Below are 18,575 nucleotides of genomic sequence, written 5' to 3'. Positions count from 1 at the left end.
GTAATGACTTGCGCACTCACTGGACACTTTATTGGCTATTCCTGAGCGCTTTTTTTTCTGTTTTTTTTTTGTTATGGCGACTTCTCGAAACGGTCACCAAACTTTGACGCGAGGTTCAAAATATTGCACAAAAGGCAAATCTGTTGAGTGGCCAAGAGGCAATTCTCGGCCGTCATCGAGATTTCCATAAAATGCAAAAACACAAAGTTAAAATATTCGGAGCAGCTCCCGGTGTGATATTATACCAAGCGTAGCAATCAAAATAGAACTTTATCCTGAGGGAGACGGGCTTTGTTTTTGTATTAGAAATATCGCAAATCAAAAAAGGGATTACAACCTTGACAATTTTTGCCATCTTTCCATTACAAAATTTGAAAACCTTGCTACAATGTCAAGTATTCCGTGTCCATCGTAAGTGTCCTCTCAGAACGACTCATTGTCAAAACCGCCGGCAACAAAAGCGAGTACACCCCAAAGTGAAAACGTCCTGAATGTGTTCATTGTTGTCCTCATGAAAATATCTTGTGAAATCTTCCCCCGCCCCCAAAACGTGCACGGCATATTCACTTTGTGGGCCATTTTAGCGACATCTGCTCCTCATGAAGTTTCTGGCGAAGACGCGATACGCATGGCTCATTCCGTCTCAATCGAAAGCGTTCATTTCTCTCCTTGTCCTTGGCCGCCTTTTTTAAAGACTACAGCGAGTTAGCGTTGCGAGACAACAGACCACTTTTAAAATCCATAACGCAGATGTTGCAGGCATTTTTTAATACCACCCCTAGTTAAAATAATCCTGTCACTTAAAACAAGAAGAATTACACATTGTGTATTTAAAACAATCATAGCTCCGCCTTTCAGTCCGCTAGCTTAATGCTAATGCTAATTCACATCTATTCCGCACTGCTCTAATTAACCTCAATCAACGGAATGAAAACAAATTGTTAGTTATCGTAAGACAGGGCGGCCATTCCCAGACATTTAAAGCTACACACCCCTTTCTGCATCGTCAGAGTTGGTGCACCGCACCTTTTTTGGACACACTCTTGCAAAAAAATTAATGAAGCGATAAATAAATAAATACATCTAAACAAAGACAAAAGCAAAGGGTAAATTATTACGCTATACCAAACCATCATTATATACAGTATTTTGTCGAGCGCACCCAACGGAAGGCACTGGCGCACCCCCAACCCCCCACTGATTGAAAATCTTTGGATGCAATGCCACAACGTCTTTGTTCCCGTGTGCTGCACAAGCGTGGAAAGCGTGCGTGGCCATGGGCCACGTGACATGTTCACTCTCATCACGCAGACGAGAGATCTTTGTCACACTGGAAGTTTTCCCAGGTGATGCCTCATCATGTTAGGCCAATCATGCGCAAATACACAAGAAAAAAAATTAGATGAATGAATTACTTCTTATACTGGTTCTGGCATCCAAATGGATGTTTATTGTAGACACGGTGGCTAAAGATTCTGTTCCATTTCTTGAATTCTTAATTCCACAATGAGCAGGACAGAAGGGAGGAAGGGATAGAAAGTCGGAAGGAAACTAGGTGGGCTAACTACTTTAGCATGGACTGGAAGTTAACTTTTATATTTATTTATGTGCTTTAAAAAATGTTTTTCAAGATTTTAATTCAGCAATGTTGTCATGTCAAAGTGTCAAGTGTCGGTGTCTTTCATGCTAGCCTAATGTTCACTTCCTTAACATTTTTTGACAATTGATTTACGCTTCATCTGTTGAGCTTTAATATTTATTTGCGCTTGTTTTTGTCACATATTCCAACTCCCATGACAATGTAAAATAATTTTCATGGTAATTAACCAGTGTTGAGTTATGACAGCACGTCAATTCATGCTAGCTGAAGCCTAAATGCTAAAAATTATAATATAACATGGAGTGGTAAAAAGACCACTGGTACAAAATAAAACTAATAAAAAGCGCTAAAAATGTTTTGGATGACTTGTTAACATAATAAATAGTGCAAAAGATCGTCTTGTCCTCTTTTCTGAGTCGCCCGCTAACTGCTTTAGCATGTGCGTCAAGTGAAACAGCAAGAGGATTTACGCTTCCACCATTGACCTTATAATTATTTCTGCTTTTTTTTAATCACATACTTAAACTCCTATGACAATGTTAATGTCAGAGCTGTGCAGAGTCTCGATAATAGGTCAGTGACCGACCTTTCATGCCAGCTAAATGCTAAAATGCTAAATAAAATTAGCATACCGACACACAGGAGCGGAAAAAAAGATAACTACTTGTACAAACAAATTAAATCAAAAGCTTTAGCTAAGAGTATGACAATTGATATATTTGCATACTTTGACCATGCAGTGTTGAATCTCAAGGAAAGGCCTTTGATGCTAAAAAATGCTAAAATGCTAAATGAACCAGTTCAGTGTGTTGCCCGAAGACAGCAGGGATCGGCTCCAGCACGCCCGCAATCCTTGTGAGGATTAGAAAATGGATGGAGTTCTAGTTGGATGGATGGAATTTAACATCCAGCCACACTGGAGTTGTAAACAAAACTTGAAAAGACTTCCAAGCATGCTGACATGACATATTTCCAGAATAACATTGGCTTCACGTTGAAAATTGGTTTACGATTTATTTCCTGGCTTTTTTTTTTTAAATCCCATATTCTGACTCCTAAGACAATGCTAATGTAATGGCTGTGTCATAAGTCAAGGAAAGGCCTTTCATATGCTAGCACAGCTGTCACATCCGCGCAGGGCTGAAGGTAAATAATGTGGACGCCAGGTTGATGGATGCGCCGATGGTAAACAGGGTGGATGTTGGATGACGGATGTCACGATGGCAAATAGCGTCGATGATAGATGGAGTGCAAAGGTGAGGGGGAGGGAACATGGGCGGGCAAAGAGCCAGTGAGCCTCAAGCGCCGTTCTACCATGACGAGGTTATCCCGTGAAGGGAGCCCGGCCTCAATCCGATCCAGCTCCGCCGGGCAAAAGCAAAAAGTCGGCTTTGATTATGGCGCGGCTGCGCTTATAATTGTATTAAAGTAAAGCCCTAACTTTAAAATAAGCAGGGTTTTAGTTTCAGGTGATTCCACTTCAAGGCCGACGAGAGGGGAAGCTTACGAGTAATACTTGGCAAATGAGCAGGAAAAAGCTGTTTACGTGACTATTTGGAAGGCCTGACGTCGCCTCGTCTGTCAGCGCTTTGACGCCGACGCTTTGATCTGCCGGCGACCCCTTTGCCTTTCCTGCGTCGCGTGTCGTGCAGACGCGCCGTCAAAAGATGGAAAAAGACTTCACCTCGCGCCCCGTTTAGCGTTTGACGGATCTTTTTCAAAACACTGATAGCGCTCTATTTTTAACGTTGGTTACCTCTGCCAAGGAGGTCACGTTGTCAACAGCCTGCATCAATTTTGATTATTTATTGTGACTAACTTCCTTTCTGCGTTTTTTTTGGGATAAGTGTTTTTTTTTATGATATCCATTTTCAGTGTTTCCATTGTGTTTAACCAAGACTGTAAAATTTAACAAGGTAGTACCTGTCATTTTCGCTTTCTTCCCCGTGTCATGTGCACACTCAGGGCGAACAACGAGGCCTTCTAAAGTGGCCACCCCATAGGGCTATCCAAAGTAAAGTACTGTAGTAGCATCAGAGTGTAGGCTTAGCTAGCTAGCTAGCTGATACAAGTACTACTACTGCTAGCTAGCTAGCTAGCTAAGCCTAATACTCTGATACAGGTACTGCTACTGCTAGCTAGCTAGCTAGCTGCATGTCGCAAAAAAAAAAAAAGAAAGAAAAATGAAGGCGTCGCAGGATTTCCGAGTGCGACATGGGGTACCGTTTTTTTAGCCACCGCCTCCCAAAAAATCTGGGGAACCGAAACAGATTCACGCTGTATCTCCACATTGGAGTACGACGTAGTTCTCAGGATTTGAACCCTTTTCAGCACCTTTACAGCCGCAGCTGTTGTGAACGCGCTAAATAAATACAGCTGTATTATATTGTATAATTATATTCAAACGTGTACGACATATTTAGTGGAAATTCTCTGAATTCACTTTACAGGTTCTTTACAGGTTCAATTGCAACTTGATTACCACTCTTTGTATAGTTAGGTACAATTACAGTAATAACCTGCTGATTTTTTTCCCCTCATTTGAAACCTTTGTATCATCAGCCCTTCTAAATGATTTAGATTGCAAGCAAATATCGTGACTCTCTAAATTCTGCTTGAATAACGCAGCGCCACTGCAATTAAAGTCAAATTAAACGTGACATAGCGCCACGGGAGGAAAGCCTCCTGCCATTTAAATACCAAATAAGAGTTATTAATGGGATTAATAGTCCCCACGTTTACCTTGCTGTTAACATCAACTATATTTCTCTTCTTTTCAAAGTATTCAGTAGGCGGAAGATCAAAAAGACCCGAGAGCAAAGAACGGAGTGTAAGGCAGCGTCCACTTTAATGCACAGCCAGCAAATGAAACGGATGCCTCATTAAAAAACACAAAAGGAGCTCTGTTGCTTTCCAAAAGTGCAATAAAAATGTGATGAAAATAGCTCATTCTCTCTGTATGTGTGCACCAAAAGGAAATATCGCCTACTTGTGGAAAAAAAAACCCTCACCCCCACTGAACCCTTTCATGCACCCTGTAACACGATAACATGGTAAGCTGTCCACTGTCCCTGAAAGGGTTAAACACCTCCGTTGTATATGATGTCAAATTGTTTTATTAAGGGGGAAATACGTTTTTTTAAATAAATGCAATCTTTTAATTACATTAAGCTTTGCCACTATTACGGACATAAATAGATGTAATACATTTTACAGTTAGTCTGTTTGAGAGTGAATGTTTCTGTTCCGCCTGGACTGAAAAAATATTCCCGTGCGGCTATTATCCGCCGATGCCCACGTGCGTGGTCAGGCGGTCAACATTTCCCGCCGCAGAGCGTGGCGACGCCGTTGCCGCAGTTACTATAATAACAGGAGCTTTCGAAGGGCAGCGCCAAGCCCCTCTCAAGAAAAGAGAAGCCAGTGATTTCTGCCAATGACTGCGGCAAAATGGGGAGGTGGGTGGTGGTGTAACAACCGCCCCCCACCACCCCCCCACCCCCCTCCCCGCCCCCATCCCCGTGTGGATGAAAGGGGAATCTCATGGAAGGCTGATGGCCTTATAGAGGAATCTCTGCCAACATTTTCTTGGCTCCAGGAATGACTGGCTGCTGTGTCTCAAATGAAGGCTTTCACTGATTTTCACTTTCCAGCAGCATACTGTACGTTCCACTCACTTATTAGCTTGTGAGTGACATCTACCGCACCTACCATCCTGCCAACCGACCAACTTGCCGATCAACCCTCTGACCTATCTACCAACTGACCAACCAACCTATGGACTCTAAGACCAACCTGCCAGCCGAATTAACCCCTTTCAGGGGCAGCGGTTACTTCAGTGGGCAGCTTATCGTGTTATCAGGTTACACGGTGTATGAAAGGGGTAACCTATCCAACGACCTACTGACTAATCAAGATAGCTACAACTTGTCTTCCAATCAACTGACCTAACTACATACCTATCTACCTCCCAACCGAGCAACTTCCCACCTTGCTACTGACCAAGCAACCAACCATACCGAGCTGCCGATCACGTTCCCAAACAACAAAGCTACCTACTGACCTACCTACCCAGTCACCAACCAACCGACATACTTTCCTAACTAGCAACCATTCCTACCTGCTGACCTGCTTGCCCTGACCGATCAACATATCGTACTTACATACCTACCAACCGACCAAATGACCTATCTCTATATTGACCGACCGACTGACCAACCTACTAACAAACTTACATAGTTACCCACCAAATCTTTCTACCTGCTGGCCTACTAACCTTACTGTACAGACCAATCTACTTCTTTACCACAATCATAAACCTAACCCCTTACCTTCCTAGTGACATACCAAGTAACCTACATCCCTACCGACTGACCAAGCCATCTGCAACCCTACCAAAATACTTGCTGACCGTCCAACCAACGATTTATCTAACCACCGATGTACTGACCTGCCGCTAACTCAGCATCGTAATTACCAACCTCCAGACCGAGCCATCTAAACATCTCTCCTACCCGACATCTATTTGTCAACCACACTAAAAAGTCAGCCGTTCCCAAGTTTGTATGCGGAAGCTTGTATTTCTCCAGGCCCCACGAAGCCCTCCCGCAGGCGACCGGGGTTTGAAGAAGCGTCCTGTTTTGGCAGCATGACATACATTATATCCTTGCTGCCTCGGCATTATGACGCCGTGAAATAAAGTGGCGAGTTGCGCACTTAAATTCCCCGCAGAGCCGCTTTCCAGACTTTTGAAGCCACAAAAATTGCCTGTCATTGCCCGACAATGGAACGCGGCGCACGCATAAATAAAATAGGGGAGACGCTGCTGCGGCCTGTAAAACTGCTAATTGCGGCCGACTCGGAACGAGATGAATCGAAATGTCTCCTGACAAAACATTCTGGCGCTGCTGCGGAGCTTTGAGCGAATGCTAACTAGTGCTAATGTAGCCAAGCGTGGGCAAAAGAAAAACACTTGAGTATTCCCTATTGTCACAGCATGTTTGGAAAATGGTTTCTTTTGATGTGGCATTTTTTAAAATAGCATAACGCCTCCATTTGGATGCCAGTGTTGTAAATGGCCAGCACATGATGGCTAGCATCCAAATACAAACAAACCAAAAAACTGCATTCTACTCTCTCTCTCTCTTCTCTGCAGTTCAGTTCCATACATGAGCTTGATTTGGCAAAGCTGAAGTCCAACTGCCTTTCAATTCAACGAAACATTGTGTAATTGTTAAAACTGTTAGCATACATTTCAGTAGATTTCACGTGGGGGACAAACATGATTCGCTAGCATTGCTGGTCAAAGGAAATGCTAACTTAGCACACGCTTGTCAAGTTGGATTTTTTTTAAACCATCCTCATGCTTACATCTTGTGTTGATGAAATAGAATTTTGTAGATTTGACAATGGAGCCGACATGCTCGATTTTGCCGCGTTAGCCTTAGCAAACGTTAGCTTCCTTCTGCTGAGTATTGACTTTGGGTCTCTATTGACGCCCGTGTTCCTTTTCCCGATGATCTAATTTCTTCTTACCACCTGCCGTTTGCGTTTCGATGCCAGGTTGACACTGTCAAGCGAAACAGATCCAGAAGAATTGTAAGTCGTCGCAATAGTAACCGGTGGGTTCAGTATTCCCCACGAACCTCGAGTGTTTTCAATTTGGTGTTGCTTTAGGACGCAGGTGAAGCATGAGGCTCCGTGTTGATGTTATCCCCCAAAGATGATTGTTTTTTTCACTCCCAGATGAGTCACAAGTCCTCATTTGTCTGCGGACGACGGAATAAAAGCCTCAGTGTGTGCAGAAAGAGCTTTTTAAAGAGACCCGGTTCCACGGAGAGGATGCTTTCACAACAATCACGCAGAGTGGGTTGATGCCATAAAACACCTGGTGCTATCCTCGCCAATCAAATTGGATTAGGAGCCCAGAGGGATTGATCTATTTGGCGCTCATGCGGGCTCCACTCTTTGACCAGATTAGTTTGGTCTTCTCCGTGCAGCTGCATGCGAGCGGCAGAGACATGATGAAATTCTGTCGACGCAGTTGAAGCGCGCCCGTCCATGGCAAAAAAAAAAAATGTGGCGCCATTCCTGGCGTAAAACTGCTCACCTAACCACCAGGTTTGACTTCTTGACAATGGCTTACCTCATATTTTAGTTGATGGCACCTTTTCGATAGCATATTGTGTTATTAGATCAAATCACATCCAAGAGTTTAGCCTTCAGCCCGCTTGCATTTGCTAATGCTAACACATGCCGTAATCGGAAACTCAACTCTAACCCTCTAACAGCACTCACTCATATATTCTTCTGCAATAAAGTCAACAAATGATACACTTTTCAAGATGAATGATCATACATGGTGAGGGCGCAAAATTGCACGACACATTCCAACAGCGCTACAAATCTAACCGTCGGGCGCACGGCAGTGGCCAGGTAGTGATTTCAAACACGGAACCGTCGGGAGAGGAGAAAAGCATCTCTGCCATCGCCATGGCAACCCCAGCGTGGCCTCCTTTGAGTGGTTAGGCGAGAATGATGGAGTGCTCATGCTACTTTGTACTTCACTTAAGCAAAGGTGTGCTCTGTTTGTGCTAACCCACTCAGGTGGATGCCTGTGGGCTTTATTCGACCGTGCAGTGGAGTAAGACCGAGGAGGCCGGTGGGCGGAATGTTTGGCACGTTCACTTTGCTTTCTATACCTCTGTCCTTTTTGTAGTGTGAAAGTATGTCTAGTGTGGTTGCGGCATCTATAGCACAGAGTTTAGTGTTGCATTATGTTCCCATCCCTGCTTCTTGCTCACTTTGACTTTTTTCTTTTTTGAAACAAGCTACACATGGAAGGAATGCGGCCTTCAATTTTTTTCCTCCAAGGCAAACAACAACGAAGTCGCACGGGGCTCGTTTGTCTCAGCTAGCAGACCCCCATCCATGTAGAAACGAGTCTAAGAGTGGTCGCAAATGACCCCCCCAAAAAAATCATCCATAAAAAAAAAAAATCAATACAAGGCCCTTCCTGTGCAGTTGCAGAATGTCTTAAGAATCAGGCAGGTGGCTGCATGTGAGCAATGACCTCTTAAGGAGGCATTGCGAGAAAAAGTGCAGTTCACTAATGCGCCTCGTTTCTTTTTTGTCTCCTTGACATCGTCTCCTCCCTTTGTCCGCCGTTTTGTCCCTTCCCTCGCATGACCTCGACCGCGTCTCTGTATTGATTATAGAGGACCCTGATCTTTTATTTTTTTTTGGTAACTTGAAAACCCCATAAGTTGGGGCACTTGTAAGTTAAGGTACACAGCCAGATATCAGTGAAAATGAGGCCTTATCTAAAATAATAATAATAAATCTGTGTGAAAACATACATTCATAAAAATAGCAGCCTCTTAGCATCAGATTGCCATTCCACCCCCCCCCCCCCCCATCCCCCCCAAAGCGGTTGGCATTCTGAAAAGTAAGGCGATTTATTTATTTATTTGGGCCTCTAACAATGTGATATTTTTTCGCAAATGAGACACTCGGGTGCTTGTCATTTTCCGGCGTTTTCCCAGCTCACTGGAGGCTGTAAATAAACGTCCAGACCAGGACGGAATAAATTACACCAAAAGAAAGAAAACAACACAACTGTGGGGACGGTGTGACGACACGCACGCGCGCACAATTTAATCCTTCACCTCTCATTCGTCACGTTGACGCTGTGAACATCAATGCCGAGTGCGGCTTTGCAATTAGCTTGAGTGTGTGTGTGTGTAATTGTCAGCGCTGCTGATAAATGTCACGGCTGCAGACACACACGCGCACTCAGGGTGGATCTCACGGCTCTTAATTGCAACAACACTCTCAGCTCCTCAATGCTTTGACGGTGACCCGGGAGGGTTGTAACTCAAATCATCTTACCCCATTGGAATGAATGGAAATTTCGTTAATCCGTTCTGGCCTCCATAAAACCCACTGCAAATGTTTGTTTAATCGGAATCACAATGTAGGAGAATGCCGTTTTCAAATCACAAATGCTGCAATTTTGGGGGGGAAAGCTTCATTTTATTCGGTAAATTAGCTTTATTTTTTTATTCATGTATATTTTGTTGACTTATAATTTAGAATTAAATATAGTGCATGAAAAATGATAATGTTGATTTGTTTGCGTTTTTGTAATTTCATTTATGACTTATCGACTTAGATTTACCCCACGCTTGGTAGGTTTTCCCGAAGTTCTTGTTTGTGTAACAATGAATGCGAAGAGGACCTTGAAAACAATCAGCACACATTAAGTTTATTATTTTTCAAAAGCAGCCCGAGTAATTGATTTACACATGGCGAGTTGTGACACAGGTCACCTTTTGTTGACATCGCCACGAAACGACGACATGGAGGAGCGAAGGTCTTATCCGTCCAAACATTTACCGAGGAGTGCTGCACGTCAACATACGAGAATGATCCCCAGTCAACAGCACTTGTTGTTTTTAAATGTGGCAAAAATACATTTGGTTTGGATTTAAGGTCTACAGGTAGCTTGCTTCCACTGTGCTTTTCATGGTCCACCCCCACCCCCACTCCACAACAAGTAGTTTTTGTGTGTGGTTCATGCAAATGTTCGTCGTACATGGGAGGGCGCTTGTGTGGCGTGCGAGGACTTAGTAGCAGGGAAAAAATCTGAATAAAAAGCGGCAAGCAAATGAGACGGGCCGGCGAGCCCGCGGGAGCCATTAGGCACGCGACAACGCGGCTAAGCGGGACGACAAAGTGCTCCCGCTCACAGTTAGCGTGGTCGCGAAGCGCGGGTAAAACTGTTGTGACACGTGCACCCCCCAAAAAAAAAATTCTCCCACTCGCCCGTCTGCTATTAGCATTTTAGCAGCCGTGTTGGAATGCGCCCAAGGTGAAGCCGGTAGCTGGAGCGCAAGCTTTTAAAAACATAGTCTGCCGTGCTAAATTTAGTAAGCCCCCCCCCCCCAAAAAATGGTTTCATTGCAAACTGTGCTGTAAAAACACACCACAAATGGACACTTCAGAGAGTCTGGATGGGACTAAATTCTATATGAAGTCTACATGGTGTGGTCGGTATAAAATTAAATTATAAAAAATTATAAAAAATATAAAACGCGAAAATAATTTTACAAAAAGTGAAAACTGACTCATGTGTTTTGTTTCTAAAACTAACTAAAATGAACTTTAATTATAGCGAAAATATCATTTGTTTTCGTCATTGTCCATTAATATCCTAAATAAGCTTTCATTCATTTTCAAGTTCATTTTTTCAGTATTGCTGACTGTACCAGGCCAGAAAAGGATGCTCTTTGTGAACTGAAGTTTACTTTACTTCCTTTCCAAGTCAAAACTAACTATTATAATGAGAGAAGAGGAAAATGAAGCTTCATTAGCCAGGTGTTGTATTTTTCTGTGACTCCTGTAGATGGCACTGTTGATTTGAAAAAAGGGGTTTCAAAAAAAATGACAAGTCGGTGTGCTTCAGCCCTATGTTGAACAGAGAGCACCATCGACAGGGCTTAATAAAAACAACATGAAGCATTTTGAAGCTTCATTATCACATCACTTGTCATAACCCACTTGTGGACAGTATCGAATGATACCTACAGTACGTGGTTTACCAAATGATCGCCGAAGTATCGATGCGTGTTTTTCACGTGACTTTGTTGGTGTTTGCCAGGAGTGCGCCTGGTGGAGGATGACTGGCAAAACCCAGACCAGCAACGTGACCAACAAGAATGACCCTCGCTCGCTCAACTCCCGCGTCTTCATCGGCAACCTCAACACGGCGATCGTCAAGAAGACCGACATCGAGGTGATCTTCGCCAAGTACGGCAAGATCGTGGGCTGCTCCGTGCACAAGGGCTACGCCTTCGTGCAGTACATCAACGAGCGCAACGCCCGGGCAGCCGTGGCGGGCGAGAACACCCGGGTCATCGCCGGACAGCCTCTCGGTGAGTTTGCTGGGGGGGTGGGGGGTTGGGGGGTTCTGCGGTGGTGACTGGTGGAGTGTCACATTGAGTCTACTTTCGGGTGAAGGTGTCGGGACCCGTGGCTAATGTGCTAATCGGGAAAGTGTCAGCTTGAGATCGCCCGGGGCCAGAGTCGGATTAATCGTCGATTAACTCATTTAATACCAGCCAATTCTGGTCCAAGTCTGAAAAGACGTTTAAAAACGTCTTCGGGACTGAATAAATTAAGGATGCAAGCGTGAATACTTCATAATCGTATCAACTATGTCGACCCGAGTAAAATTTCACATTTTGGACAAAATAACGAGACACATCTTAGTTTCTGTTGTCTGAGCATTTCTTCCATCTTTTTGTCAGACGTTCCGCAGGATGTCGGCGCGTGCCTGTGGGAATGTTTGTCCCGCTGTGAGGTCGTAACCGACAAAAATGTCGGACATGTTTGACAACTCTGTGAGGTCGGAGTGTCGTTGGAAGTACACAAACTAAGTCGAAAATCTAGAAAGTTGCATGCTCGGCCTTTGCCCACGGTGCGAGTGGATCAATTATTGCAACTGAGTTCTGCGGAGATGTTGTGGTTCGGCGCCAGTGGTTTCGTGACCCCCACCCACAAAAATGTCAGTGTGTATATTCCAAACAACGTACGGAAATAACGATGTCTCACTTTAGTCAAAAACTCATCGACTCAGTCCTTTTTAATCTATTACAACTTGTTGCATTTTTGGAGCTGTCCGTGGTCCTGAAATCAGCACCAATTTCACTTCTTGTGTCCCGGGAATCCGTGTGCATGGGGAGCAGCTGTCTCAGTCTCTGCCCCCATGACGTGTGCCCTTTGACCCCTTAGCCGGCCGCACGCCGGGCCCGAGATGTTGGCGGCGACGCGGCATGATGAACGGTGGCGTCCGCGGAAGCTCCGACCAGTGTCTTGATCCAGTGGTTCCTTCAGATAAATAAACCAAACGGAAAATGGCATGCTAACAGTTAGCAACGATCATTGCAGTTCGACAATCTTTCAAGCGGCGGATATATATGAAACATAAATGAAGCCAGAAAAAAAAAATACTCACAGGCATTTATATTTGTTTAACCCTTTGAGAAAAATGGCCGCTATTACCTGACTAAGTCGTGGTAGCAGAAGTCTTTTCTTCTTTATTTATGTCTCTTCGACTCTATTACACAACGCTGCCCCCGGTGGCTAAGGCGAGCACATCAGAAGGAGCAGCACAAAGAATTGTACTGTGGCATTGAATCGCGATGCACACATTTTCATTCTATTAAGTTATATTGTTATTAGTTTTTAGAAAGTCGTATTACTGCATCAAGTGCTGTTTTCCTTTAAAATAAGGGAAGCTCAGTGCTACTAATAGCATTTTTCATGGTTGATATTTGTTGCTACATGCCACCTGCTTCATGCTGAGTGCTTTTTGGTTCAAGCTTCATACGTTGTACTTTGTCCTACTTGCTAAATGTTTCATAATCAGGCTACAGGCTGCATTTTTTATGCTTGTCGTGGCATTGTATGATCTTTTTTTTTTTTGTGCTCCACGCTTTCATTTTGCATAGCGTACGCTCGGTACGGCAGCTTTGGCAGTCGTGATTGACATTCTTGACTTCACATTTGCTGCGTACAAATTGCAGCCGTTTAAAATCCCAACCGCTGCTTTTAGGGGCTTTTCTGTAGGGGGGGTTTTACATAAGATGATTTGATGTAGTAGCCCTGACAGCTTCGGAGCGTGTCATTCCTTCCGACCCCCCCCCCAACCTTCCCTCTTTTATTTTCTTGTCTTTTTTTTTTTTTTTTGCCTCTCATCTCCAGTGAGAGAAAGCGATTTGAGCGGCGTCCTGACGTGACACGGCGGCGCGAGCATGTTTTTGCCTCTGGAGGCAGCAGATGTGCGCCATTGGCAGCCGCTGTCGGGGAAGGGCAGTCAAAGTTGGGGTTTTTGGGGGGGAGGAGAAGGTGGAGGGTGAACACGCATCATGGCCATCCTATATGTGTTGACACTCCCCCCTCACCCTCCCTCCCCGCTTTGCATTGCTAGGACACCCCCCCCCCCCCCCCCTTGGGGCCTTGAGCTTTGGACTTTGAGCTAATTTGGTTACTTTTAACCAAGTTTGGGTTAATTATTTTAGATTGATTGGAATCGGGCAGGCTGAAACCGGTCACCATTTTGGTGAATTTGGTTGTATTTGGAAGTTGAAGTCAACTCGCTCACTTTAGCTAACAGATATTCTACTTGGAACAGTGTGCGCTTATTTTGATGTTTGCCTCAAACCCTTTCTTGTTGGGTTAGAATCTTTTTTTCGCTTGCGTTGAGAAATACATGATGAAAAAATGAAATATGTTAAGAGCATGTCTTTTGTCATTTTTGGCACTCATCTAGTTTGGAAGTCCCTGGTCTTATGTGCCTCCCCCACCAGTTTCACAGATGAAAAATTGTGCCCCCACCCCCTCCAGCAATTAAGTTGCCCATTTCCTAACTCAATATTACTCTGTTAATTATTCTCATGGGCCCCCGAGTGGGCGGAGACGCTAAGCAGGTGCTTATTTGGCTTTTGCCTTGCGGCAGCCTCTGCCAGGAGCTGAAGGTCCATCCCATTACAACATTAATGGGCCACACTGAAGGATAACGCGTGATGGATCACCAATCATCGCGCCTCCAAATGGCACCGGGCGAAAGCCGGGCCACATAAATAATAACCTGATTTAGATGCAAAATCCATCGTAAGCGGATTACAGACAGTGTCGCAATCAATCGTCATTGCGGGCCAATGCGATGCATAGCAAGCAGCTCGCATGCAGGACCGCTGCGCCCGAGCGCGAGCGGGGTATGAGGGAGGAGACGAAATGGTGCCCGGCTGTGATGACGAGGCACGGTGGCGTTGATGTGATGTCATTCGTCAGTTCTTTTCAGCGGAGTGGATGCTGAATATCTTTTTTTGGGTGTGTCTAGATCAGTGTTTCTTCAAATTTGATGCAATAGAGGTACACTAGTTCCCTCTAGTGGTACGCAAGAGAATCACTGCCTGAGTGCAGTTCTGTTGTATTTAACTTTTAAGTTGAAGTGGCTTACAAAAGCGACTGCACCCGTCAATTTTTTTTCTTCTATCTCCCCATTGAACAACTTTTAAGCCACTTTGCTACAATGTCAAAAAGTCAGTTTTAGATGTACTCTGCTCGAAATAATTTGACACTCAGCCCGTTAATGCTCAAACCGCTGACAACAAAAGTGAGTACACCCCCCTAAGAGAAACATTTCCGAACTGCGGCCCACCAGGTTTAAGGTGTCGTACTCTGCTGAAACCTTGAAACACTTTTGAGTCACGTTACACCAGGAAGAGAAAATGCCTCATTTGGCCCAATGTCGGCCAAATGAGTTGGCCCATTTGGCCAAATGAATTTTCTCTTCGGGGTGTGCTCACTTTTGTTACCAGTCGTTTTGACAATGAACACCTTTGTGTTGTTATTTTGAGGAGGCAGTAAATGTTCATTGTGATACTGACATTGTAGCCAAGGGTCCATTAATTTTTTTTTCACCGCTGTCACATGAACGATCCAAGAAAATATTGACAACAACGTGAAATTTTTGGAGTTGGGCAAGAATGGTGAGAGTCTTCAAGAGGCGGCTTGAAACGGCCCCGATACCGAGCGCTCTCTCGGTCTTTGAAGGGTCATGGGGGAATTTTCAAACGGCGGAGGAATAAAACGGCATAAGAATGATCATACATACTAAGCACAAGGAATGGAAGGCACGCAGAGGTCAGATGGTGCCATCGCATTACTTGATCGTGGATGTTCTCTTAAAAAAACGTGTGGTGTAAAACATGAGCTCATTCCCCTTTCTTTGAATTATTGATCAAGTATTTGTCTATTCATTTATGTCAGATGAGCTTTGAATACATTTGGAAAATATCTGGAGTCCCAAATTTGATACAAACAACAATGAGGAGGATGTTCTTGGCCCACGCGCGCATGGAAAATGAATTTGATGCAAGATACCCAGAACCCCCCCCCCACACACACACACACACACACACACTCCCCCCCCCCCCCCCCCCCACCCCCAGAGTGCCTTGATTGTGCCGCCGGTATCTCTTTCCATCCCCTCGGCTTGGCTCTGCCCCACCCCGCCCCTGCGAGTGCATTAGTGGGCCACGAGGCGCAATGTGGACAAAGTGAGATGGATGACAGTGTGCATGTTGGCAGCGTATAAGCGCAGCTAATTCTCTGATTAGAAAGCCGCACTTCCCGACGCCAGAGAAACGCTGAGCCGTGAATCAAGCCCGAGCGCCGAGCTCGCTGTGTCTATGTGAGGATGCGTCAGCGCGTGTGCCGGCGTTTTTGTGTGTGTGTGTGCGTGGGCGTGTGCATATGCTCACGTCTGTCAGTGTGAGAAACAATTGCTTCAGTGTGTGGATTTCTTTCCACGCTTGTATGACACACTTGCTCCAGCCAGCAATTTGTGCCACAGTCGAACCAGTATGTTTCCACCTCATGCGGGGGGGGGGGGGGTTGCAATAGACTACGGCGAGCGTGATTTTCACATACGACGCCTCGGTCTAACATCCTCATTATTCTACATGACTACCTGATATTCCACTTCTTGCATTTAACAGCCAGTCATTCTTTAAAAGCCTGCAAAGTCGGGCCCCCGACGATGATTTCGAGATTTGCTGGAATCAGATTCCGATAACCGGTTGAAGCAGTTGATGAGTTAAAGAAAATATATCACAAATGAATAAAATTTAAATAAAACTTTTTGCCCGCCTGCTCATGTGAGTGTTTTGCAAAACGTTATATTTTGGTAGCCCGGTAGTCCAGTGGTTAGCACGTCGGCTTCACAGTGCAGAGGTACTGGGTTCGATTCCAGCTCCGGCCTCCTTGTGTGGAGTTTGCATGTTCTCCCCGGGCCTGTGTGGGTTTTCTCCGGGTGCTCCGGTTTCCTCCCACATTCCAAAAACACGTGTGGCAGGCTGATTGGACGCTCTAAATTGTCCCTAGATGTGAGTGTGAGTGCGAATGGTTGTTCGTCTCTGTGTGCCCTGCGATTGGCTGGCCACCGATTCAGGGTGTCCCCCGCCTACTGCCCGGAGACAGCTGGGACAGCACCCCCCGCGACCCTAGTGAGGATCAAGCGGTTAGGAAGATGAATGAATGAATAAATGAATTATATTTTGGTATTTACATTATGTCACTTAACGATGGTGAGAAGGATCGGCAAAAAATCGGACGATTTGGGGCGAATCTTAAAATGGCATTGTTTGTCTTATGTTAACGTCATTTAAAAAAAACATCATCCACAAAATTGTTTTTAGCAGAGCCAATAGCATCCAATTAAAACCGCTGGCCGGGCCTCGTAATAGAACAATCTGATATTCCGAGCAGCGCTTTAACCCCCCCCCCCCCCCCCCAAAAAAAAGACCTAATATTCCATGTAACACACCGGGCCATAATATAATCACAATTAACGATTGTGATACATTTCAGGTCGATCGCAGTGATCAGCTAGGCATTTTTACTCGATCGTCGACATGACGCAGAAACGCAGGCAAATCCGAGTTTTCCGTTTGGTGCAGAAGGGATTTGTCTCAAACGCACAATCTCTCGTTCCATATCATATTCATCACTGACAGCTAATCAAAAGCATGTTCCTCTCATACTATCGACAGGCCATCCGGTGCCGACTCAGCACACGGTCGATGGCAAAAACAACAGTACGAACGGCAGGTGTTCCGCCTGGCTGTGATGCGGGCAACATGACCTTTTTTCCATCACGGAGCGTCACAACGAGGCCAACCCGGGGGTGGGGGTGGGAGGAAGGAGGAAGGTGCCCTTTCACACTTGATCATAATTGATCCAGTCACGGCGTGAATGAAGACAGGAGACACGGCTGCTCCTCTTTCACCCTCCCTCCCCCCGAAGGCGCCATGATGGCAGGATAAATGCCGGCGTGACGGAATGCTTTCTGGCTGCTCTGACCAGAGGCGGTGAAAGCACTCACGCTTGGTAGTACAAATGCAGATACTTATGTGTATCGTATTTGTAATTGGTTAGTGCACTTAAGTAGAAGTATTTGTACTCCCCATAGAGCTGAACATTGTCGTTAATTGCTGTTAAAAAATAAATGGGGGGTGTGGGGCCTTGAAAAAAAAAATGTGTTCATTAAATCGCAATTGTGATGCTGACGGGCCAGAGGAGGGGAATCGCAATTTATTTTTCAAAATCATTCACCCCGCCTTCCCACCGAGGCTGATTCCGCATGAGATGCTAAATACCCCCCCCCCCCCCCCTCCTCACCCCACCCTCTCACCAAGTCTTTTCAGCAACCTCGCTGCCTCTCCTGCTTAGTGTGCAAATTCGGAATCAGTGTGACGCACCACTTGAGTGAAGATGAAAAAAATAAATCGAAGAATGTTCCAAAGAGCCCCGCAAGCTTGCCCCGGGCCGCGCTCCGCCCGCCGCCACTTCTTCGCTCGCCTCTCACGCTCGTAGTGATCCTGCATGGCCAATTACGCCGCCTCGCTTCAGGCGGCTGAATCACCGCCTGTGCCAGGCGGGGGGAACTCGGCCCCCAGGACCTGGCTGTCCAGTAAAGGTCGGCGTCATGACACGTCGCGTCGCCTCAGGTGGCCTTTTTCCTGACGCCCGCTGGACGCAGCGGCCGGATACATCCCGCCCGTGCGTGCGGTCGCTCTAAATGTGACCGCCTTGGCCTCTGGGTAGGCGGGAGACCTTGCACTTGACCTAGTTTGTGGAGTGTTTTTCGCCATCGCATTGATTTGATTAGAACACCACATTGGCTGCTCGCTGAACCCTAGCAACCGGGAAATTAGTCATTTCAGGCTTCCAACGAGGAAAACAAAAGGAAGAACCTGCTCTTCTTTGAGCGCGTTTGGTATAAAGCGCTTGTGTCCGTCCAGTCGTCATTCGGACTGAAATGACGTCACAAGACGAGCTCACTCTCAGTTCTGTCTTGGCATCACATCATCCAGCACATCATCGCGCAGACGTATTTGGGTGGGTGGGA

At 45.5% G+C, this 18,575-nt stretch overlaps 1 protein-coding gene across 3 annotated transcripts in view; it reads left to right on the top strand.

Annotated features, from left to right (window-relative positions):
- LOC127592900 (RNA-binding Raly-like protein) overlaps nt 1–18,575 on the top strand; it is a 99,412-nt gene that overhangs the window by 67,636 nt on the left and 13,201 nt on the right. For all 3 annotated transcript variants that reach the window (XM_052053970.1, XM_052053971.1, XM_052053972.1), the window contains one exon: nt 11,259–11,532. In XM_052053970.1, coding sequence (XP_051909930.1) covers nt 11,277–11,532 — 256 coding nt within the window. In that variant the 5' untranslated portion in view covers nt 11,259–11,276. The remainder of the gene's footprint in view (nt 1–11,258; nt 11,533–18,575) is intronic.

The sequence above is a fragment of the Hippocampus zosterae genome, chromosome 20 (genome assembly GCF_025434085.1).
Source record: "Hippocampus zosterae strain Florida chromosome 20, ASM2543408v3, whole genome shotgun sequence".
NCBI classification, from domain to species: domain Eukaryota; kingdom Metazoa; phylum Chordata; class Actinopteri; order Syngnathiformes; family Syngnathidae; genus Hippocampus; species Hippocampus zosterae.
The sequence above is the reverse complement of the archived record's forward strand: the minus strand, read 5'-3'. Positions and strand labels throughout refer to the sequence as shown.